General features: G+C 41.6%; 1 protein-coding gene across 3 annotated transcripts in view; it reads left to right on the top strand.

Moving 5' to 3' along the window:
- LOC126416243 (protein turtle-like) overlaps nucleotides 1–26339 on the top strand; it is a 263351-nt gene that overhangs the window by 87110 nt on the left and 149902 nt on the right. For all 3 annotated transcript variants that reach the window (XM_050083857.1, XM_050083859.1, XM_050083858.1), the window contains exon 3: nucleotides 1016–1247. In XM_050083857.1, the coding sequence (XP_049939814.1) occupies nucleotides 1016–1247 (232 nt within the window). The remainder of the gene's footprint in view (nucleotides 1–1015; nucleotides 1248–26339) is intronic.

Here is a 26339-nt window from a genome sequence, read left to right as displayed (position 1 = left end):
GTGAAAGATGTTTTGGTATTTAACTGAATAATTTTTAACACAGTTTAAATGCATGATTTTACATGGATAGCATAGCCTTTGACAAAGTGCAGTGTCAGTATTGTAACACAATTGACCAGACTGCACAATTAATCAACAGTGAGAGTCATTGGTATTCAAATATAGTAGATTTGAACACAAACAACTTCAGGGAGCATGTACACAGCTCCTGAAATTAAATAACATGATTGCAGTACATCCATTTCATCCTTTCCTTGAGGTATTTTCCTTTTAACTCCTTATTTCTGAATACTATTCCTATGTATCTAAGTAAATGGAATGGTGAGATTTATGGAATATTGTAAAATGCATGTTAATTGAGGTATCAGTATACCATATTGTAGATTAAAGTAGTAACTATAAATGTAACAAATGATGTTGAGCTCAGCATCCAGTGACATTGACATAGATATTATTCAAATGCCAATAATAATTTTTGCCTTAACATCGTAATAAATAGGGCCTGTATGAGTTCCTATCACCAAGTAATTAACGTATATCAAAAGTGCTTAAAACCATGTAACACAGATACATGCAAATACACTATTAACATTCTGAGAGATCCTCCAAATGGTTCTGAGACATGTGTAGAAGACTGAATATTACAGAAATATTTTCGCTTTCTCATATCTTCCAGTAATTTCTGGCTCTGGTATCCCATATACAGTACACACCTCCTGTGCACAACAATCCACAGTCTACTCTCATGCAGATGATGTCCATTTTTTCTCCCAATTTCTTCTGGTATTAATTCCAACTTTATTTGCATTATATTTAGAACACTGTATTCTAATTATTTTACATATTTTACTTAAAAATTATTTTTGAGCATTTTAGTATCTGTTAATTGTTGGCAACATGAATGATGCTGAGCTCAACTCATATGTAAAAGAGTTTCACAGAATGGTGATTTGTCGAGTGCTGCATTGTTGGCCTTGATACGTATGTTGTGCCGCTGCATATTTGCGGCTGACAGGGTCAGGAGATCCCCATCTACATCTGGTACGACAGCTATCCGACCCACAGTGGTGAAGGTTATGAGGGTCGCGTGTCACGCGTCTCACCGGACTCGCCCTACGGGCTTGCTTCCCTCAACCTGACCAACATCCGTGAGTCAGACCAGGGCTGGTATGAGTGTAAAGTGGTCTTTCTGAACAGACCACCTAATCAGCCCAGGAATGGCACATGGTTCCATTTGGATGTTCACGGTGAGACTTCTTGTTTCTTAAATAGATACTGAGTTCGTTAAAATTATATTATATTATGTTATATAGAAATTATTTGCATGACTGTAAACATTGTTATAGATTAATTAAATTCTGATTTGTTACATTGTCTTCTAGAAACTGTGATCTTACCATTTTTGCGCAATCCAGTTGTTGAATTATTGGGCAGAATAATGGAACAGCTAACTCCACTAGAAACCTCGAAATATTTCTTCTATAAATTATGTCGTGAAAACCTTCGAAATGAGGCAGCATTGTGTTACTTTGCTAGTATTTTAGATGGGGTATTCCTTTCCAGTACTTTGAAATCTAGTGCTGAGTAATTATATGTCCTAGGCGTAAGACAAAATTAGTGATGAATATAACATGTGATGACTAAGATGTTTCACAACAAAAAAATCTCAAATGAGGAGCGAGTAGAGTAAGGGGTTAGCACTAAATTAGTACATATGAATGACTTTAGTGCATGTTACAAAGAACAAATGTCTCTGGCTAAAATTGTATTTTCTCTCAATTTAAGCAGAGAGTGTCAGTCACAAAGTCTAAAATTTGAAAAGCAATTTCTGGAAAAATCTTATATTGAGGTATATTTATAGTGGATAATGAAGTCAGAAAATGATTACACGTTTCTGACTTATGTTGTCTTCTTCATAGTATTTTCCCATTAAGTTTGAAAAATGATAAGCGGTCATTTCAAAGATTCATAAAGATCTATTTTGAAATCTACTTTACAACTTAGCGCTTGACTGTTTGCCATTAACTCTTTTGATGGCCTAAAAGCAGATACGAATGTACTTCTGTGACAAGAGAACTGAGGACATTATACCGACGTGGAATGAGTCTCACAACAATTATTAAAATTGCTTTTTGGGAAATTGGTCTTTTATTATAACCTATTTATGCAGTTGGACCATTTTCACATAGCCAGTCTCTATCAGGTGTAAGTTGTTGTGTTGTCCACACAGTTACACCATCTTGATACAAATAATACAGTGTTTTCTCTGACTCTAGATTTTCCTTGGGTTCCAAACAAAAGCAACATCTGTAGCTGTACTCCACAAGACACCATGCAGTGTGTGGCAGAAAGTAAATAGTATACCAGTGTCATTTTACCCAAACTGGCTACCAGTGTGTGGCTCTGTGTAAGCCCTTGTTACTCCTATTTTGCAGTCAGTAGATACTACAATATTCCATGAAATGCAAGTGCAAACATTACTTAAAACATAAGCCTATAGTGATAATAGAAAATTTGTTCTGAATTGAGACTTGAACCCAGACTTCTCACTTATCTCAAGCAGTCACCTTAACCTTTAGGCTATTTGACCATGATTACAGGTGTGACACAAACTTACATTGTAACTTATGTTTCCACCTATGATTTCCCTATGCAGTGGGACCTGGAGTGAGGTGCCTGACAAAAGAGCATCGTGGCATAGAAAGCTACATGTCGTCAATGGTCCAAACAACACAGAAACTAGTACAGTAGCTGAGTGGAATCTATTGCCTTCCAACTATTCGTGATTTCATCAAATTATGCAAAGCACATCGAGTGTACTGATGGCCCAATGAGGTGTACAGAGTGCAATTCAGGCTGCAGAACCACAGAACTGGAGAACCAGAACTCCGATTCCACGAGTCTGCTTTGAACTCTGACGTCATCAAGATGGTGGACACCCCTACTTCCATCACATACAATATGGCGGCCATAACGTCGCTAAATAAACCCGCGAACCAAGTAATAAACTACTAAAATATTTCAACCCAGCAATAAAATGAATTTAATAAGACGACCGCAGGAAGTAGGGGGTTTGGAGCTGGGAGAAGCTAAATATACAAAAATAAGAATATCGTCAGCATTCCAAAATAAACAAAACCGAAAAATAACACGAAACCCTTGAGAATAAACTGGACAAAGAAAATACTCAACCAGAATCCAATATTTCATTTGACCTATATAACTCTCTCTCTCTCTCTCTCTCTCTCTCTCTCTCTCTCTCTCTCTTTCACACACACACACACACACATACACATACACACACACACACACACACTCACACACACGTTTACACACACACCTTAAAACCTGGTATCACAAATTTCACTGAACCTATACAGCTCAAATGAAGACAGCGATACTAAAAACCGCCATCACAATAACAAAACCCAGTATCGTAAAGTTCACTTGATCCCTGTGATGTTGTGCGAGAGAGTTTTTCGTACCATGAATTTAGGTTAGTGTCATGAACGCGAATGAGGAATTTTATTTCAGAGTTTTCTTTGACCAAATATTGTCGTTTCTTCTATACCTTCCTGATGAGTATTCTGTGGACAATCCTGTCTTCCACGATGACAACAGCCTTGTTCAGAAGGCTAAACGCGTATGTTCCTGGTTTAACAAACACTTAGGTACCCTAAAGCATCTTGACTGACATGCTAAATTATCCACTCTTATGATGATGATGATGTTTGGTTTGTGGGGCGCTCAACGCGCGGTTATCAGCGCCCATACAAATTCCCAACCTTTGCTCAGTCCAGTCTCGCCACTTTCATTAATGATGATGAAATGATGAGGACTACACAAACACCCAGTCATCTCGAGGCAGGTGAAAATCCCTGACCCCGCCGGGAATCGAACCCGGGACGCTGTGCTCGGGAAGCGAGAACGCGACCGCGAGACCACGAGCTGCGGACTCATCCACTCTTAATCGTACAGAAAATGCAGGGACTGTTTGGAACAGCGAATGATGCTAGTCGTTATTCCCGAAAGTTGTTTAGCTCTACAGGATTTGGTCATCGTTGAGTGGCTTCTGCTAGATATAGCACACTTGAAAAAACTTGTGGACTCCTTTCCTTACCGAAACGAGACTTCACCATGTCTAGGGAAAGTGACACACAGTATTTGCATGCTGTGTCCTAGAGATGATACTTTTTTGTGTAGTCTGCTTAGCTGTGGTATTTCACAAGGAACATCTCTGGATGCACTTGTTATTGGGCAGCGCCAGTGACACACAGTATTTGCGTGCTGTGTCCTAGAGATGATACTTTTTTTGTGTAGTCTGCTTAGCTATGGTATTTCACAAGGAACATCTCTGGATGCACTTGTTATTGGGCAGCGCCATTAGACGCCCTCACTTCTACTTCCGTCTGTGTGGCTGGGGAGGCTCAGGGTTCAGATGCCGAACAACATTCTTTTTATTCCAACAGCCTATAAAAATACCTGCGTTTGGATACCGAACATTTCATGTATTACATACTCACAACCACCAACATTTTTTAATGCATCTGTCAAACCAGTATTGGAGGAGCCAGACAAATCGCAAGCAGTGATACGGCAAAATCTTTCAAAACTTCTTTACGCATACCTTTTTCAACTCCCAGAGGGGCGTTATGGAACAGCAATATAGGAATACGTCAACCTCAAGTTTCTTGATCAACCTGAAACGGTAGATTTCGGTGGATGTCGTAAGAGGGAATTGAGTTGTTTGGGGGAAGAGACCAAACAGCGAGGTCATCAGTCTCATCGGATTACGGAAGGACGGGGAAGGAGGTAGGCCGTGCCCTTTCGACGGAACCATCCCGGCATTTGCCTGGAGCAATTTACTGAAATCACGGGAAACCTAAATCAGGGTGGCTGGACGTGGGATTGAACCGTCGAGATGTCGGAAGACTTCAACCGGTAGTCTTTTGTTTCCGGCTGCAACCAACATTACGTAGCTGACAGTATTGTGGGAGGTAATCAATTGTTGACTGCTATGTTGTACTGCTGTTGTTAACATTACATAACAGTTGCAGATATGATATTTATTACACATGTAAATACGCAAGATAACTTCTGTATTGATTGCGAAGAACGTGTAGGCGATCTTTACCTCTGTGCGCTACTTCTGCTTTCGCGGAAGCATGAACCACAGGTGTCTACAGTGCGGGAGGCAGAGAGGGCTTCTGCACCTCTCACTGGCCCTCACCCGCAAACCCATTAACCAACTTGCAGTTAACACACTGAACTAGTTCGGTGAAACGCAAGTGACAATAGAGAGGACCGACAAATCCCACGAAGACTTCTGAGCCTTGATGCCGATACGCATGCAAACTTAACAAGTAAGTGTGTTACTGTAAGTTTACTTGCCGGGAAATCACCTTTTCTCTGAGCCCGGTATAGCACAGCTTATCATGTTCCTTGCATGTAGATCATCAGATAGTTGTGGTTGCGCTATCTCTTCGGCGTGTGTTATAAATGGTTGTTCTAGACATTTTTGAGTGCTAAACCCGGCACATTACCGACACTTTGCGAGAATTAGTTTCGTTACCAAGACCGTTGGAGAACGTTTGGTCAGGTCACCTGAAGATAATAGAAACACCTCTTCCTGCAATACACCTGTGGCGGTTTTTGTTAACATTAACAGTATTCAACTGTGGAGCACGAAATGATCACGAGTATTCGCTTATTAATTGGGTATTCGTCATTGCTGCCAGATGATTTAAGAACAACCGTTACGAAATGATATAGAAAATTTACATTTGATCCTGTGAATGTGGTGAGAACTTTTTATAGTCTGTTTCAGAATCGGAATATTCTCCAGTAAACTCATTCTTTTCTGCATCTACATCTACATGTGTACTCACTAGCCACCAAGTGGTGCGTGGCGGAGGGCACAATTCGCGTCAAAATCATATTCCCCCCCCCCCCCCCCCCTCTGTTCCACCAGGGAAAAACGACTGTCTGAACGCGCCTCAGTATGAGCTCTTATTTCCCTTGTCTTTGAATGATGATCATTACGCGATTTGAAAGTTGGTGGTAATAATATATGCTCTACATCCTCGGTGAAGATTGGATTTCGGAATTTAGCAAGCAGCCCCTTCTGTTTAGCACGTCGTCTATCTGCAAGTGTGTCCCACTTCAAACTTTCTATGAGATCTGTAACGCTCTCGTGATGGCTAAATGTACCAGTCACGAATCTTGCCGCTCTTCTTTGGACCTTCTCAATTTCTTGAATCCGACCCAACTGGTAAGGGTCCCAGACAGATGAACAATACTCTAAGACTGGACGAACTAACGTAATGTAAGCTATTTCCTTCGTTGAAGGACTGCATCGCTTCAGGAATCTACCAATAAACCGCAATCTAGAGTTCGCTTTACCCGTTACTTGTGTAATCTTATCATTCCATTTGAGATCATTTCGAATAGTCACACCCAGATACAAAGACTGGGAATTTATTTTGTTCTCGTTCAGTAATGGGGATTTTCACCTTGTTATACGCAGTAGGTTACACTTACTCATATTGAGAGATAATTACCAGTCATTACACCACGCATTAATTTTCTGTAAATCCTCATTGATTTGTTCACAACTTTCGTGTGATACTACTTTCCTGTAGACTACAGCATCATCGGCAAACAGTCTAAGGCCGCTGTCAATACCATCAACCAGATCGTTTATGTAAATCGTAAAAAGCAGAGGACCTATTACACTGCCCTGGGGCACACCTGAAGTTATTCTTGTTTCTGTTGAAGTTACCCCGTTGAGGACGACATACTGCTCCCTGTCTGTTAGAAAACTTTCTATCCAACCGCATATGTCACTGGATAGACCGTAAGCGCGCACTTTTTGTAGCAAGCGCCAGTGCGGAACTGAGTCGAACGCCTTTCTAAAGTCGAGAAATATGGCATCAGCCTGGGAGCCGGTATCTAGAGCCTGTTGTATCTCATGCGCATGACCACTGTTTCCTAAAACTGTGCTCGTTTCTAAAGATGAGCTTCTCAGAGCCTAGAAAGGTCATTATGTCTGAACACAAAATATGTTCCATGATTCTACAACAAATCGGTGTCAGTGAAATTGGCCGGTAATTATGTGCATCCGATTTTCTACCCTTTTTATAGATTGTTATGACCTGGGCCTTCTTCCAGTCCCGTGGAACTTCCCGCCGTTCCAATGATCTCTGGTAGATGACGGATAAGAATGGTGCTATATTTATAGCGTAGTCAATACAAAATCTTACGGGTATACCGTCTGGGCCAGATGCCTTTCTGGCGTCGAAGGATCTTAACTGCTTTACAATCCCAGATACACTAAACACTTTGTCAGCCATCCTTTCGTTTGTTCGACAATTGAAAGGGGGAATGGTGCTGCAGTCCTCTATCGTAAACGAGTTTTTGAAAGCTAGGTTTAGAATTTCGGCCTTCTGTTTATCATCATCAGTTACCTTACCCCTACTGTCAGCAAGAGAAGGTATTGAATTATTTGTTGCGTTCATAGATTTTGCTTAAGACCAAAATTTTTTGAGGTTAGTTTTAGAATCGGCAGATAAAATATTGCTTTCAAATTCGTTTTATTGCTATCCATGTGGATTGCATCCTCTAATTCTTCGTCAGCATTACTTCTATCCTGGAGCGTTGCCAGCCTATGAGCTGTAGAGAAACCCCGCCGTGACTGACGCGGGACCCGATCTAGACTTCAGCCTCCTCTTAACATTCTTTTTTGACGTTAATTGTCATCGTAAGTTTTTCTTTGTTCAATAAATAATAACAAATTTCAGTAGTCATTTCATTTTTTGTCCCACTATGTATATTGCAGATCCGTATTAGTAAGCGATTATCCCAGACTCCGGTATCAGCTGCAGGTTTCCTAAAAACAAAAAGAATTTAGTTTTCGATATTTGGCGTGATTATTGACCGAATTTAATATGCTGTTGTAACTTACTCATTAAGCGGCATAATCTATGTTATGAGTTTAACACAATAAGACAAATATTACAGTTAGAAACTGTGAAATTGTCTTGAGGCTGCGTAACTGTATGCGCGCAAATCCCCGGACTTCTTTCATCCTTGATTTTAGGATGACAACCTTTAGCAAATTCCAACAAACTTTACTCATAATTTCAAATCTTTACGAAACTTTGTCTCGCTTACAGCATCCCCCCCCCCTCCCCTCTTTCACACACACACACACACACACACACACACACACACACACACACACACACACACACAGAATTTTTTTTTAAATTTATTACTTCTTTACTAGCGACTTATTCACAACACAATTTGAAGACAGTATCCACTTGTACTACTGAAAGTACCTGCAAAACATTACATTAATGCAAACAATCGATGCAGAAGTTATATTTTCACTTACTTTGTCGATGTCGGTTTCATTGTCATTTCTGGATACGTTATCAACTCGTTTCACTTTTCTCAACGTTTCAAAGTATCCCAAACGACTCTATAACACGACTCAAAAGTAGCGCATATCAGTAGCTAACCTTGTCGTTGAGAGTGTCAACTCGGCTTCCCACGCTTTAAGTTGTTCCGGTTTCGTCAGATATTTCTCCTTTCGCCAATATGTTCAGAATTTCTCCCTGCATCGTTTTGCTGTCGGTACTGCCAATCATCATTAAAAATGTCTATCAACGTCGTAGATCCAAAACCCACGCAATCTCACATAGTTAAAAGTTGTCGCGCTCAGAAAAGATTGTCCTTAAGTGTCGTAGATTAGACGGCCAAAACTGTGTCGTCACTCGTTCAGCTGATCGCGGCGGAGCCCCCAAAATTTGTAGAAAATACATGTATCCGACTTTCGCCAAAACTGGATTCATTACTTTCATAGTTACAAACGCTGGCGATACATGAAACAGAATAGGCCAATATAACTCGCGTCAGTTCCATGAAACTAATTTCTCCACCGACTACAATGTATCATTCCGCTTTTCTGGTACGTCGCTGGTCACGTCAGTAGGAAAATCTTTAAATCACCCATCTGAATCCCACATCGGTGCGCATGGGACAGCCTTAACAGCCGCACGGTTAGAGGCACCATGTCACGGATTGCGCGGCCACTCCCGCCGGAAGTTCGAGTCCTCCCTCAGGCATGGGTGTGTGTAGTGTTCGTAGCATAAGTTTTTGTAAGTAGTTTGTGTGGTGTCACCGCCAGACACCACACTTGCTAGGTGGTAGCCTTTAAATCGCCCGCGGTCCGGTAGTATACGTCGGACCCGCGTGTCGCCACTATCAGTGATTGCAGACCGAGCGCCGCCACACGGCAGGTCAAGAGAGACGTCCTAGCACTCGCCCCAGTTGTACAGCCGACTTTGCTAGCGATGGTTCACTGACAAATTACGCTCTCATTTGCAGAGACGATAGTTAGCATAGCCTTCAGCTACGTCATTTGCTACGACCTAGCAAGGCGCCATTATCATTTGCTATTTATCTTGTGATGCATGTACCGTCCGACCGATGTTCACCAATTATGGATTAAAGTTAAGTATTCCAACAGATACGTACTATTTTTGCTAGTCTCATATCCCTGACCTGTTCCAGACCTCACGCCATCCTGCGTGAGCTTAAACGCGTGCCTTTCGGCTACCCGGCATTGTGGATTGGCTGTCTTGCCAGTCCACAACAGTTTGTAAGTTAGGGACCGATGACCTTAGCAGTTTGATCCCTTATGAATTCACGAACATTTGAACAGCCTTACTTCTACAAGTAAAATAAGCACATCAAATCTGGTACGAGGCGAACTCTAAATAATAAATAACAGCAGGAAATTTCTCAAATTTCAAAGCTATTTTCTTTAGGCATTTATCCAGAAGTGCCATCTTTCCCTTTTCTCAAATCTACCCGTTATCGAGAAACACTCAAAAAAATGCCTTTCGGGTGACAAAACCGAAACGCATATTCCAAGACGTTTACACACAGGAAATTGATCTAATTTTTACGATATATTCCTAACAATAAGCCGGCCGCGGTGGCCGAGCGGTTCTAGGCGCTTCAGTCCGGAACCGCGCGACTGCTACGGTCGCAGGTTCGAATCCTGCCTCGGGCATGGATGTGTGTGATGTCCTTAGGTTAGTTAGGTTTAAGTAGTTCTAAGTTCTAGGGGACTGATGACCTCAGATGTTAAGTCCCATAGTACTCTGAGCCATTTGAACCATTTTTTAATATATAGAAGCTGCTATATCCCAATACTGACTTATGCATCTGAATGTAATTGAGGAAAGAGATGTAAGCAGATTACAGGCATGTGAAATGAAGTTCCTCAGAAGTAGGTTAGGAATACCATGGAGAGAGAGGATAAGGAATGAAAGGGAAATGGTAAAAGAAGAACCCTGCAGAGCAGCTTGTAAACGTCAAGGCTAACAGGGTACGGGCACTTAAAGAGAATGGAGAAAAAGAGGATTCCCAAGTACATACGAGAAGGAAGCGACCAAGAGGAAGACCAAGGGATAGATAATTGAAAGATGTGGAGGAGTGTGTTTAGAAAAGAGGCGAAGACTGGACTAGAATGAACAGAAAAGATGGTGGGAAAACAGGGCTAGATGGTGAGGCTTGTGCTCAAAACAGACCCAGCCTGGGACTGGAAACTGTACAAGATGATGATGATGATGATGATTGCCAGTAACAGCAAACCTGGCGTGTATGGTTATTAAAAAGATCATCTCACCTGAATCGCTAAAAAAAATTCTGATATCTGTAGTTTCTTCATTTAAAATACACAGTTGAGATAGCTTGGAATAACTGGAATAAATATTTACTGTAATACTGATTATCTCTTCATTGGGTAGTTTTAAAATAAAACCAACACTCCATGTGATCTGTTTACTAAAGGTTTAATTTCCACAGATAATGCCGGTTTCGTTCTTCTACTCAATAGAATCTACTAGAACAACAAGTTTTTTTTCTTTTCATAGGTATGTAAATTATAGCAAGATGTATGAGACTGGGGAAATACCCTCAGACTTCAAGAGGAATATAATAATTTCAATCCCAAAGAAAGCATGTGTTGACAGATCTGAAAATTACCGAACTATCAGTTTAATAAGTCACGGCTGCAAAGTACTAACGCGAATTCTTTACAGACGAATGGAAAAACTGATAGAAGCCGACCTCGGGGAAGATCAGTTTGGATTCCGTAGAAACGTTGGAGCACGTGAGGCAATACTGACCCTATTTCTTATCTTAGAAGAAAGATTAAGAAAAGGCAAACCTACGTTTCTAGCATTTGTAGACTTAGAGAAAGCTTTTGACAATGTTGACTGAAATACTCTCTTTCAAATTCTGAAGGTGGCAAGGGTAAAATACAGGGAGCGAAAGGCTATTTACAATTTGTACAGAAAGCAGATGGCAGTTGTAAGAGTCGTGGGACATGAAAGGGAAGCAGTGGTTGGGAAGGGAGTAAGACAGGGTTGTAGCCTCTCCCCGATGTTATTCAATCTGTATATTGAGCAAGCAATAAAGGAAACAAATGAAAAATTTGGAGTAGGAATTAAAATCCATGGGGAAGAAATAAAAACTTTGAGGTTCGCCGATGACATTGTAATTCTATCAGAGACAGCAAAGGACTTGGAAGAGCAGATGAACAGAATGGACAGTGTCTTGAAAGGAGGGTATAAGATGAACATCAACAAAAGCAAAACGAGGATAATGGAATGTAGTCGAATTAAGTCGGGTGATGGTGAGGGAATTAGATTAGGAAATGAGACACTTAAAGTAGTAAAGGAGTTTTGCTATTTGTGGAGCAAAATAACTGACGATGGTCGAAGTAGAGAGGATATAAAATGTAGGCTGGCAACGGCAAGGAAAGCGTTTCTGAAGAAGAAAAATTTGTAAACATCGAGTATTGATTTAAATGTCAAGAAGTCGTTTCTGAAAGTATTTGTATGGAGTGTAGCCATGTATGGAAGTGAAACGTGGACGATAAATAGTTTAGACAAGAAGAGAATAGAAGCTTTCGAAATGTGGTGCTACAGAAGAATGCTGAAGATTAGATGGGTAGATCACATAAATATTGAGGAGGTACTGAATAGAATTGGGGAGAAGAGGAGTTTGTGGCACAACTTGACTAGAAGAAGGGATCGGTTGGTAGGACATGTTCTGAGACATCGAGGGATCACCAATTTAGTATTGGAGGGCAGCGTGGAGGGTAAAAATCGTAGAGGGAGACCGAGAGATGAATACACTAAGCAGATTCAGAAGGATGTAGGCTTCAGTAGGTACTGGGAGATGAAGAAGCTTGCACAGGATAGAGTAGCATGGAGAGCTGCATCAAACCAGTCTCAGGACTTAAGACCACAACAACAACAACATGTAAATTATACGTTTCAGCATCTTACTTTATTATTGTTACAAGTGTTTTTTGATGTAATGGTAACAATGCTACTACTATGTTGTAAATCTTTCCTGATATGTAGATCTCTATAATAGATCGGAAGCAAGGCCGTCCGAGGTCCTGCGCCGCTGGCATAACTGCCAAAGCTGCGGCCCCTCCCACCCTTTACTACTAAAACTATCTTTCTGCGATTTTACCTATGCAGGTTTCGTAAAATTTATAACTTTGTGAATAGGTTAAATAAACTTTAAGCTATGTTTGAAACATGACTTGTGAATTCTATTGGAAAAAATATTGCTTACAACAAATTAAATGTAACATTGTAATACATTTAGGACAGCAGCCCATGTGAGTTAAGATCTAAACTCATAAACAGACCATACAGCAAGTTAATATAGTTAAATAATTAGAACGCAGTATTACATATTGGCAAGTACTGAAATACAAAATAAGTGTGGCATACTCAACTACTCGTATTTCTGTGGAACAGTACACAAAACTTTGGGAAAGTAACTCCACAGAGATACTCCACTGAAGCTCTACAAGAGGGACGGCCAAGGATTTTGCACAGATGTGGAACTGTTGAGCGTATGCAATTCCCTGTCTCCCAAAGGCACACTTCCACCATTACTGTTCCAACTGTCTGACTGCAAAGAGGAGAAAGAGAGGGGGAAACGCTGAACACGGCAATGCAGTCACACAAGCAACAATGAATCTTTTGCATGCGCCTTACATCATATTTCTCAGCAACATAGATCACAAACAAAACATATTTCATTATGGTTTAATTAGTTTTGGCGCACTGAAGACATAATTTACATCTGGTTCTAGCTTGTGACATATGGATAGACGCAGACAATTTCGCAGATTTTCGTCTCTTTATGTCGCCACGTAACCTCGATTTATTTACTGCCACAATCGAAACGATCCTTTTACTCACATATGTTGATGGAAACATTGTATCACGTTTTCAACCTTATTATGGAGATGTGGACGCACTTCCCAAGGAAGACAATGTAGAACTCCTGATTCGTTTAAGCGTAAAATAACTTGTCATTTAAATGGGAATTACTTTGCAGATTGATAAGTTCCATCTGCATACCCACAGAGGCGCTCTCGACTGAAACTGAAAACTGGCTCGAAAACAGTTGAAGAACAGATGTAAGACTGGCAGTGTCCTAAGGCCCTTAGAAAACTATTCCTGTAATTCTTTCAGCGCCACAATCAATTTCCAAAATTCCTGTTTTCTTTAACGCCAGTGAGCTTAAGGATACAGGGTACTTATAAATGGTGGAAAATCGTAATTTTTATGGCTTTATTAAATTCTATAGTCTTTCCTGATTACATTGATATATACATTATAGGGTTTCAAATGAAAAATGACATATATATACCAAATTTTAAAGTTACACTCATGTACGCCGCCATGCCCCCTCTATTTCTGTTACAAAAACCAGTATTATTTCGAAAAGAAAAAAATGATACATTGTATATGTTGGTAACAGTGCAGGTTTCTAGTGTCTGTAAATGATTATCTTTGCTAGTATTTACTTTTGTTTCGCTGAAGCAGTTTATTCACGTGTTACTGAATGCTTCTTGCCCCGTATATTTGTGGAAATACACATCCTTTAGTGTGCAATAAATATGAACTATGCGACGCATCAAGAAATTCAATAAAAGGAAATTCCGTGGCAGCCAGTACACAAACAAAGCAAACCATACTGTTGAAAGTAACCTATGTATAAGTACTTCAGGGAAGAAACTCCCACATGGCACGCCTCCTGGTGATTCAAATTTTTGTGTTAACAATTACGCTGTTTGTAGGGGATTTGTTGTTGTTGATGTGGGCATCTTATCTTCTTTGATAAAGGAAGTGGCGAAATGTAAACAATGTGATCGTGAAGGCTGTGTGGAAATAACTGAACATCAAAGTAGCAGGAAGGGTTTAGCATCAAAATTAGTTATTCTGTGTATATCCTGCAATAAATCTACCTCGAAAATGACTTCGAACATTGTGCACAATTCATATGATGTGAATTTGAAGTGCCGGCCGCGGTGGCCGAGCGGTTCTAGGTGCTTCAGTCCGGAACCGCGCGACTGCTGCGGTCGCAGGTTCGAGTCCTGCCTCGGGCATGGATGTGTGTGATGTCCTTGGGTTGGTTAGGTTTAAGTAGTTCTAAGTCTAGGGGACTGATGACCTTAGATGTTAAGTCTCATAGTGCTCAGAGCCATTTCAAAAATGGCTCTGAGCACTATGGGACTCAACTGCTGAGGTCATTAGTCCCCTAGAACTTAGAACTAGTTAAACCTAACTAACCTAAGGACATCACAAACATCCATGCCCGAGGCAGGATTCGAACCTGCGACCGTAGCGGTCTTGCGGTTCCAGACTGCAGCGCCTTTAACCGCACGGCCACTTCGGCCGGCTTCAGAGCCATTTGAACCATTTTTTTGAATTTGAAGTTAGTGTATGCAATGCGTGCAATAGGAAAAGGAAAAGAGGCTGCTCAAACGTTTTGTGGTTTGATGGACCTTCCTTCTCCTCCCAGTAGGTTCAGCAAGTACATAAAAATACTTTTAGGTGCGTTGACGGTTGTGTCTAAAGCATCTATGAAACGTGCAATAGGAGAAACTGTAAATATTAGTGGAACCAGGGACATTGCTGTTGCACTTGAAGGGACATGGCAACGTCGAGGACATCGTTCCTTGAGTGGTGTTGTAAGTGCTACTTCTCTGGAGAATGGAAATGTTGTTGATGTTGAGTAGTTATCTAAAAACTGCGACACCTGCTATGAAGGACATATTGAACATCAGTTTTCTAAGAATTATGATGGTTGCAGTGGAGGTATGGAGTGTGATGGAGCTCTAAAAATATTTCAGAGGTCGGTGCCCGTTTATAATGTAGATATGCGAAGTACCTAGGCGATGGCGACTCTAAAGCTTTCAATAAAATTAATGAGTTCCAATTTTTATGATGATACCTTGGTAACAAAACTGGAGTGTTGTGGACATGTGCAAAAGAGGATGGGTGGTAGATTGAAGCAGCTATGAAGAGAAATGAAAGGAAAATTGCTATCTGAAGGCAAACCTCTGTCTGGCCGAGGCAGATCGACAGAAACTGAAATAGACGTTCTTCAGAGTTATTATGGACTGGCAATTAGACGAACTGCACCTCTGAATGATTTTACAGCAATGAGAAAAGTTGTATGGGCCACCTACTTCAAGAAGTCGTCCACAGATGACCATCCTGTTCACAGACTTTCCCCTAAAGGAGCAGATTCTTGGTGTGATTACCAAAAATGGAAATAAAATGGTCAAATATACCATCATAAGCATTCTCTTCTGACCCTGTTATGAATTAAATAAAACCAATTTTTAGAGACCTGAGTGATCCAGTTTTGCTTGGTAAATGTCTTTATGGGGGCACTCAGAATACAAATGAAAGTTTCAGCCATTGCATATGGGAAAGATTACCCAAGAATGTTTCTGTACGAGTAAATACATTAAAAGTTGGTATACTAGATGCAGTGATATATTTCAGTGATGGAGCAATAGGAACTCTGGAAGTCCTGAGAAATTTAGGTATAAAATGTGGCCCTAATGTGGAAGATCAGTTGCTTCCGTGTGACAGATAACAGGCGCATGAAGCTGAAAGATTCGCTGTTCAAGTTTGAAGCAAGAAGTGCTAAAAGAAATGCCAAGAGGCAGCTTGAAGATGAAGAAATGCTGCACCATAGTCTTCATCCATGCTGCAGGAATGTTCTGAGGCACAGTTCAATTGGACTCATATCTTCATTCGCAATTTCCCACAAGTTGTATTTTTCAGAATTGGGGTACAAATATTTCCTAAAGTTTTTCACTTCTAGACCACGAGATCACTGATGGTCGCCCTATCGCTGTTCATCACGGACACTTCCCCATTCGTCCTTGAAAGCTCTCACTCACTTACGCACTTTGCTATCACTCATCCTATTGATGAATTTCCGCTGCTGAAACATTCACTCCTGGCAAAAACCGAATTACTTACTGTATTTCACAGTTGGTGGCCTGATCAATTGTTTTAAACATTTTGAAATGACACAGTACACAGTGCACTACATAGTGCACTGCGATAATACCAAATACATGCAGGGAGTTGGTGAACATGAGCTTTTCAGTGTCCATGTGAGAGTCTCTTAAGCTTTCCGAATAACCTTCGTAGTTGAATAGGTCCAGCTTATTTTGAATTTCGTTATTTGTTCCAATGTAATACTCCTACGTCCGAACAGGCCTCGGAAGGCCCAATGGAACCGACCGACCGCCATGTCATAATCCGCCGACAGGCGTCACTGAATGTTAATACGGAGGGCACGTGGTCAACACACTGTTCTCCCGGCCGTTGTCAGCTTTCGTGGCCGGAACCGCTACTTCTCAGTCAAGTAGCTCTAAATTGCCCTTACAAGAGTTGAGGGACCCCCGCTTGCCAACAGCGTTCGGCAGACCCACATGATCACCCATCCAAATGCTAGCCCAACCCAACAGCACTTACCTTCGGTGATCTGACGGGAACCGGTCCAAATATAATACTGCACCCTAAATATTAAAATGTATTAACCTATTCTAGATATATTTATCAATTTAGATCTTAGCTCACATGAGCTGGTGTCCTAAATTTACTACAATGATACATTTAATTTGTGTGCAATAGTTTTCATCAATATAGTTCATTTAAGTTACATTTTAAATAAAGTTTAATGTTTATTTAAATTGTGTTCAAAATTATAAAAATTACCAAATCAGCTTAGGTAAAATTGCTGAAACGTAGTGTTACAGGAAAAGGGGGAAGGATGGGGGGTATAGCTTTGCCAGTAATGTCAGCAGCGTAGGATCATCTCGGAACAGCCCTGATTCAGAGCTACCATATGGATCTACTTACCAGGAAAGTAGTATTGTTACCACCACACCAATAGAATTCGTAATAATAATAATAAGAAGAAGAAGAAGAAGAAGAAAGTAATATACTGAAATCCAGTGTTTACATGACCACGAAAAAAACCTGTTCATTCAATAGAAGAACGAAAACATTACAGTGAGTGGAAATAAACCCTTCACTAGACAGAACACGTGGAATATAGCTGTTAATCTGAAAATACCTACTCTAGGTAACCAGTGTTACAATAAATATTTATTTATTCCTTCTATTTCTAGCTAACTCTACTGTGCAAAAAATGAAATAACTAGGCACTGACTGGCTTGTTTCAAAGTGGGATAAATGGATTAATAGATATGGAACTACTTTTAAAATAATAAAATCTACTTGCTTTTTTCCATCTGCTTCGTTTTCCACGCTCTTTGTTCAATTCCGTCAAAAACTGTTGCAGTTGACGGTATAATAATGTGTGCGACTTCAGAGTGTTTACAATTCGTACCACTAATTTCATCACACGCTTCATGCTTGCAAATTTAGCACAACGTACTTCCTGATTTACAAAACAATGAATCCTATACAAATCGTCTGTCGATCATTGTAATTTTTTGTTCTTTCAACACTAATTAAATATTTGATTTTTTTCTGCATGTTGTTGAAATGGCGTTCATAGCAAAACTACATAATGCACACTGAGAAGTTTCATCCTGCTCTTCTGTGATACCCATTAATTATTAAAGGCTTCTGACGGTAGATCGATAGTCTGCCCCTTCTTGTGCAAACAGCCACTGGACCTGTGAATTTCCTTTATATCACGTGTAAATAGCGAAGAATAAACAACACTGACACCGCGATTCTGCCGCACTGAAGAAAGTTGTGCCGAACGAACAAATACGAGAAGGCCCGACCAAAGTCGAGATGTAGAGTAGCGCAAGAAATACGTTCAACATGAGCGCCACGCGTTGCTCAAGACACATCGAAACGGCAGTTCATTTCATTCCACACACGAATCAACAGGTCCCTGTTTATTGAATCGACTGGTTCAACAATTCTGTTTCTCAGTTCTTGAAGAGCAGATGACAGATAGGACAAAGACTCTGTACCCTCACAGAAAAACAATTTCAAGGTGTGAGGTCTGGTGACCTGGGAGGCCAAAAGCAGTGAACAATATCTTCTTGTCCACCACTTCCAAACCAACGCTGTAGGGTGATGATGATGTCGTGTGGTGTGATGTTAAGATAATGCCGCATCTCAAGGTGAAATTGAGGTGGCGCGCCGTCATGCAGAAAAGTTGAATCACTGGGATCTCCGTGAAGATGAGGAAACAACCAATTTTGCTGGATGTCCAAGTGTGACGTTCCTGTAACAGATTCCTCCGCAAAAAAGAAAGGTCCATAAACACTGTGATCGAAAACTGCATGTGCAACCAACTTCCAAGAATTTTCTATGCTAATCATAAATCTGCTGAGACGGCTTCTTGCTGAATCGACAGCTGAATGCACGTTGCACTTGACAGTGGATATACACTACTGGCCATTAAAATTGCTACACCAAGAAGAAATGCAGATGATAAACGGGTATTCATTGGACAAATATATTATACTAGAACTGACATGTGTTTACAGTTTCACGCAATTTGGATGCATAGATCCTGAGAAATCAGTACCCAGAACAACCACCTCTGGCCGTAATAACGTCTTTGATACGCCTGGGCATTGAGTCAAACAGAGCTTGGATGGCGTGTACAGGTACAGCTCCCCATGCAGCTTCAACACGATACCACTTCATCAAGAGTAGTGACTGGCGTATTGTGACGAGCCAGTTGCCCGGCCACCATTGACCAGACGTTTTCAATTGGTGAGAGATCTGGAGAATGTGCTGGCCAGGACAACAGTCGAAGATTTTCTGTATCCAGAAAGGCCCGTACAGGACCTGCAACATGCGGTCGTGCATTATCCTGCTGAAATGTAGGGTTTCGCAGTGATCGAATTAAGGGTAGAGCCACGGGTCGTAACACATCTGAAATGTAACGTCCACTGTTCAAAGTGCCATTATTGCGAACAAGAGGTGACCGAGACGTGTAACCAATGGCACCCCATACCATCACGCCGGGTGATACGCCAGTATAGCGATGACGAATACACGTGTCATCATGATGTCGCCAAGCACGGATACGACCATCATGATGCTGTAAACAGAGCCTGGATTCATCCGAAAAAATGACTTTTTGCCATTCGTACACCCAGGTCCGTCGTTGAATACACCATCCCAGGCGCTCCTGTCTGTGATGCAGCGTCAAGGGTAACCGCAGCCATGGTCTCCGGGCTGATAGTCCATGCTGCTGCAAAAGTCGTCGAACTGTTCGTGCAGATGGTTGTTGTGTTGCAAACGTCCCCATCTGTTGACTCAGGGATCGAGACGTGGCTGCACGATCCGTTACAGCCATGCGGATAAGATGCCTGTCATCTCGACCGCTAGTGATACGAGGCCGTGGGGATCCAGCACGGCGTTCCGTATTACTCTCCTGAACGCACCGATTCGATATTCTGCTAACAGTCACTGGATCTCGACTAACGCGAGCAGCAATGTCGCGATACGATAAACCGCAATCGCGATAGGCTACAATCTGACCTTTATTAAAGTCAGAAACGTGATGTTACGCATTTCTCCTCCTTACACGAGGCATCACAACAACGTTTCACCAGGCAACGCCGGTCAGCTGCTGTTTGTGTATGAGAAATCGGTTAGAAACTTTCCTCATTTCAGCACGTTGTAGGTGTCGCCACCGGCGCCAACCTTGTGTGAATGCCCAGAAAAGCTAATCATATGCATATCACAGCATCTTCTTCCTGTCGGTTAAATTTCGCGTCTGTAGCACGTCATCTTCGTGGTGTAGCAATTTTAATGGTCAGTAGTATAGTTCGCGCAAACTCCATGTAGTCGCCATGGTGCTACAAACAAACAACAGCACAGTTGTATTAAATGTGTTCTGTCTTTTTGAATCGCCCGTTACTATAATTGATAAAATCATAAATGAGGGCGTATGAGCTGAACTGAGTATGCAAAACATAATTGATATAATACAAGAATATCAGTTAAGATGGAAAGAACACATGAACTGCTTATAAACCAAGAAGTAAATGATTTTTAGAACGACCAATGAAGAGATGGCTTGACGAACTTTGAAGGAAACATAACGCACAAAAAGGCCTGATGCAGATGATGATGATTGCGGTAAATAAATTTTAAACTGCATAAACTTTCTACAGGAATTTAAAGTAAAACAAAATCTATATCTTATTGTTTATGACTATCGCTTTAGTAAGGGTGGTTTTAATAGAGACCAACCCATAAATTAAAAACATTGCTTGAACTCTTTGTGGGAAATAAAAGGAAAATGACTACAATTATTAGCCGCGTAATTCTCGCTCCCAAGGATTGTGTTTTTATTATACCTTCGCATTGCATTTCTTTGCTTTGGGCGAAGCACACTCGTTGATTATGTGACTGAAATCAGGTTTAGCTGCTAAGTACTAATCTGTCGTCGGAATAGCTAAATCTGACAGTCTGCTTTTACTTCTTTCAGCTTCGATGAACATACACAGTGACTAACAACTTGCGTAGTACACTGATCAAAACAGTTAGGGGATCAGTTGAGATATTTAGATTCTGAAGTATTGTCATCTGCAGAGTGAACTAAAACGGTTCGACGTCTTTCTGCTGGTTCTAAGGAGTGGAGACAACAACATTACGATCACTGAGATAGTGCTAATAACCGAAAGTTGCTGCAGAGAGGGTTGGTGTTGACTTGTGTTTGCTCTACCAAACGGAATTACACAAACCGTTGGGTTCAGATAGTGTAGCGAGCAGGTAGTGCAATGCAACAACAACGTGACTTACCCGAAGTTATGGCGTGGAGAGCCATAGGACGGTTGGAAGCGAGACAGACACACAGGGAGGTGGCTGCAACTATTGGAGTGCCCCAAAGTGTAATTTCCAGACCCTGGACGCGTTTTCAGACAACAGGAACCGTTAAAAGAAGGCAATGCTAAGGTCGTCCGCAGGTAAAATCAGCAAGAGATGACAGTTATCTCCGGTTAACAGCGCGTCGAGACAGGAGACCGAATGCAACTTGGCTGCAGCACTCCCTCTAGGCAGCAATGGGACTCGCAATATCACCACAAACACTCCGAAATCGCCTTCGGGAATGTGGCATCTACGCACAGAGGCCTATGGCGTGTGTCCCATTAAAACCACGACACCGTTTAACCCCCAGAAGCTGGACGGAGGAACATCAGGATTGGAGTCGTAACGCAGGGCACCGGGTGCTTTTCACAGATGAGTCAAGACTTTGTGTTCAGCCGGACAATCGCCGTTCCCTCACCTGGAGAGAACGTGAAACATGTGCAGGAAACATCACCATATCATGGTGGTGGACGAATGGTGTGGGCAGGAGACGGTATTGGCGCTCGTGCAGACCTCTATGCCATTCAGAATGGGGCTTTGACTGCTCAGAGGCATAGAGACAAGATCTTTCGACCTTTTGTTGTGCCTACGCTGGTGTCATAGAAGATGGGTTCCTGGTGGGCGATAAGGCTCGTCCCCACAGAGTTGTACTGGTGGTCAACATGCTTGAAGCTGAAGGAATTGAACGAATGGAGCAGCCAGCTTGTTCACTGGACTTGAAACCGATTGAGCATGTCTGGGATGCACTTGGCAAACACATTGCAGCCAGACCAGCACCTCCCAGAACGGTTGCAGAGGTGGATATTGCACTCATGGAAGAATAGCCAAATATCCCTCAAGAGCTGATTGATAACCCCTTACTGTCCATTTCACGCACGTGTACAGCTGTGCTGGCCGTCCGAGGTGATCACACACGATATTAGAGGGCAACGAGAATGACTGTTTCACTATTATAGTAGCCCCATGGTGCCTCACTCTACGTAAACGCCATGTAAACCTCAAGTAAAGAGTTGAGACAGCAAAATATCGTACTGAATCACAAACAAATTACAGTTGTGAAGATATATTTATAAAATACGTTATCATATGTCTGTTGTGTATGATATCTCACCTGATTCTCTAATTGTTTTGTGCAGTGTAGTATCAAGTCAGCCACTGTAGGCTAAGTCTTGAATTCTTTTTTATTTACACGGCAGAACGTACCACTTGGGGGAAGCAACAGTGCCGGCTGGAGGGGCAAATAAATTACATATCCCCTTACCGTAGGTTCTCCCAGCTTCCTCCATCGTCACATCTCATTCCAGGCCTCTCGGTCGTCAGAAATCGGCAAAATTCGGAAGCTTACAACTCCACTATTGAACAAGAACGAGCTGTGTAGGCGACAACTGCGTGAACCGAGTGTACTGTTGCCACAGAACTAGGGTTCTCTTCCATACCGTTACATCGGAAGCGTCACCGTTATGACCTTCTTGTCTCGACATCCCGACAAGATCCAATTTTTGCCCGATTTCGCAAAATACTGTTACGAGCTTGAGTCAGGTAGTAACGTCTCCTTTTAGCGCAACAGATAAATGCAACCTCAGTTAGTTGTATTTATTCAACAAGTTGACAAGGTCTTCTCAAAGATGGCGTTGCATGTTGCGTATCTTGTATCGAAGATGCAGGCACCTTCTAGATCTAGCGCCATCGTTCGAGAAAATCGTCTGGTGAGCAAGATGTACGAGACAGGCGAAATACCCTCAGACTTCAAGAAGAATATAATAATTCCAATCCCAAAGAAAGCAGGTGTTGACAGGTGTGAAAATTACCGAACTATCAGTTTAATAAGTCACAGTTGCAAAATACTAACGCGAATTCTTTACAGACGAATGGAAAAACTGGTAGAAGCCGACCTCGGGGAAGATCAGTTTGGATTCCGTAGAAATGTTGGAGCACGTGAGGCAATACTGACCCTACGACTTATCTTAGAAAATAGATTAAGGAAAGGCAAACCTACGTTTCTAGCATTTGTGGACTTAGAGAAAGCTTTTGACAATGGTGACTGAAATACTCTCTTTCAAATTCTGAAGATGGCAAGGGTAAAATACAGGGAGCGAAAGGCTATTTACAATTTGTACAGAAAGCAGATGGCAGTTATAAGAGTCGAAGGACATGAAAGGGAAGCAGTGGTTGGGAAGGGAGTGAGACAGGGTTGTAGCCTCTCCCCGATGGTATTCAATCTGTATATTGAGCAAGCAGTAAAGGAAACAAAAGAAAAATTTGGAGTAGGTATTAAAATCCATGGAGAAGAAATAAAAACTTTGAGGTTCGCAGATGACATTGTAATTCTGTCATAGACAGCAAAGGACTTGGCAGAGCAGTTGAACGGAATGGACAGTGTCTTGAAAGGAGCATATAAGATGAACATCAACAAAAGCAAATCGAGGATAATGGAATGTAGTCGAGTTAATTCGGGTGATGCTGAGGAAATTAGATTAGGAAATGACACTTAAAGTAGTAAAGGAGTTTTGCTATTTGTGGAGCAAAATAACTGATGATGGTCGAAATAGAGAGGATATAAAATGTAGACTGCCAATGGCAAGGAAAGCGTTTCTGAAGAAGAGAAATTTGTTAGCATCAAGTATAGATTTGAGTATCAGGAAGTCGTTTCTGAAAGTATTTGTATGGAGTGTAGCCATGTATGGAAGTGAAACATGGACGATAAATAGTTTGGACAAGAAGAGAATAGAAGCTTTCGAAATGTGGTGCTACAGAAGAATGCTGTAGATTAGATGGGTAGATCACATAAATAATGAGGGGGTATTGAATAGAATTGGGGAGAAGAGGAGTTTATGGCACAACTTCACCAGAAGAAGGGATCGGTTGGTAGGACATATTCTGAGGAATCAAGGGATCACCAATTTGGTATTGGAGGACAGTGTGGAGGGTAAAAATCGTAGAGGGAGACCAAGACATGAATACACTAAGCAGATTCAGAAGGATGTAGGTTGCAGTACGCACTGGGAGATGAAGCAGCTTGCGCAGGATAGAGTAGCATGGAGAGCTGCATCAAACCAGTCTCGGGACTGAAGACCACAACAACTGTAGTACGGGGCTGGAACTATATAAGCAGAGCCAAGTGGAATCACCGGGCAGTTCTCATTTGAATAGCGATCTGATAAGACGATACTTTCTAGACGTAATACGAACAACGAGTACAAGTTATAATGTTTGAAGTGTTTAATGCGAGTACATAGGGCGAGAAGTGCATAGCGCGTATATTTCGATGACCAAAGTATTATTGGCGACTGCTTACCGTCTAATAAACTTATCATAGCTTACGAAAATGCCTAAGGATGGAAATAGAAAGTGCCACTTTTCGGATGATTATACAAAAGAGTCGTCTTTTGTCAAGAAAGGACGTACATATCAGGAAACGTCGTGTGAGATTTGTAGCTGTTCCATTTCAGTAACTCACAGACATAATGCAGATGTGAGGCATCACATTTCTACAAAAACATTCGTGGTAGCATCGACAGCAAAGCCTATTACTACTTCTGTGATTAAAGAAGATAACCAGGAAGAACTGCTCGTCGCTGCAGCAGAACAAACAACGGCTTTTAAAGTAGCCAAGCATAATCAAGCCTTCAGTTTGCTTGACTGTAGCGTAAAACTGAATACCGCAATGTATTCTGACTCCAAAGTCGCGGCAAATAAATCTATAGCCAGGACCAAAGCTACACCGATTGTTAAAAATATTCTCGCATCACACACCGTGTCAGAATGCACGAAACAATTGCAAGAAGTTTCATTGTACGGCACAGGCACCCAGACATTGAACCACAAGATGTTTCCTTTGGATGTTCACTACTTTACTGAAAGTGACGGAATCCAACAGAAGCCGGCCGGTGTGGCCAAGCGGTTAAAGGCGCTTCAGTCTGGAACCGCGCGACCGCTACGGTCGCAGGTTCGAATCCTGCCTCGGGCATGGATGTGTGTGATGTCCTTAGGTTAGTTAGGTTTAAGTAGTTCTAAGTTCTAGGGGATTGATGACCTTAGATGTTAAGTCCCATAGTGCTCAGAGCCATTTGAAGCCAATCCAACAGAAGCTGTTCACGTTTGATTCGCTGAGTAGTGGAACTTCGGAGACAACTGCAAAGTTTTGTCCAGACACTTTAAGACAATCGCAAATTCCATTAGATAAATTACTCACTTTTTGTGGATACAGTACCAATACCAGGGTTTCATCGACGCTACCAGCGGAATGTGTTTCACCAAATTAAAGAAGAATTAGGAAAAAAATGTAGAAGGAATTGCATGCCCTGCCCATATTCTCCACACCACATCAAGCGCCGCTGGAGTCTGAACTATCGACATTGAAATATAGTAAGGTCTTTGAAGGTCAAAAAGGTAGCATGAAAGTCTATTTACAGAAGGTCAAAAAGGTAGCATGAAAGTCCATTTACAGAAGGTCAAAAAGGTAGCATGAAAGTCCATTTACAGAAGGTCAAAAAGGTAGCATGAAAGTCCATTTACAGAATGTGTTCGAAGTGATGACCATTGGTATTAATGCAGTGCAGCAGTCCTCTTATCATGGATTGATTGGTATTCATTATCACTTCGGCACTTATCGAAGCACACGCTCTGACAATTCTCTCTCGTATATCGTGCAAATAGTAAATATTCGCCGAACACGGCGTATCCATCTAACGCGACGTTGACATGTAAACAACATTCGACGGTTCGCAATACAACACTAATAGGAACGGTAAGACTAATATCGTCGAATCAAGGGAATGTGAATGATGTATTCCTTCGAAGAACAAGTCGATTGCGTCTTATTTACCGAGAATGCCAACGAAATTCGGTGAGGGCTAGAGACTTATACTCTGAAAGATATCCTCAATGTACTCACCCTACACGTCGTACGTTTAAATATATGTATGATAAATTGAGAACAACTGCATCTTTAACGCATCGGGAACATATCCGGCAAAGGAAAGTTACTAAGGAGGAGACGGAAGTTGGTACTCTTGCCACTGTGGTTCGAGACCCTTGTCTTAGTCCGCAGCTCGTGGTCGTGCGGTAGCGTCCTCGCTTCCCGCGCCCGGGTTCGATTCC

This window comes from Schistocerca serialis, chromosome 8 (genome assembly GCF_023864345.2).
Source record: "Schistocerca serialis cubense isolate TAMUIC-IGC-003099 chromosome 8, iqSchSeri2.2, whole genome shotgun sequence".
NCBI classification, from domain to species: Eukaryota; Metazoa; Arthropoda; class Insecta; order Orthoptera; family Acrididae; genus Schistocerca; species Schistocerca serialis.
The sequence above is the reverse complement of the archived record's forward strand: the minus strand, read 5'-3'. Positions and strand labels throughout refer to the sequence as shown.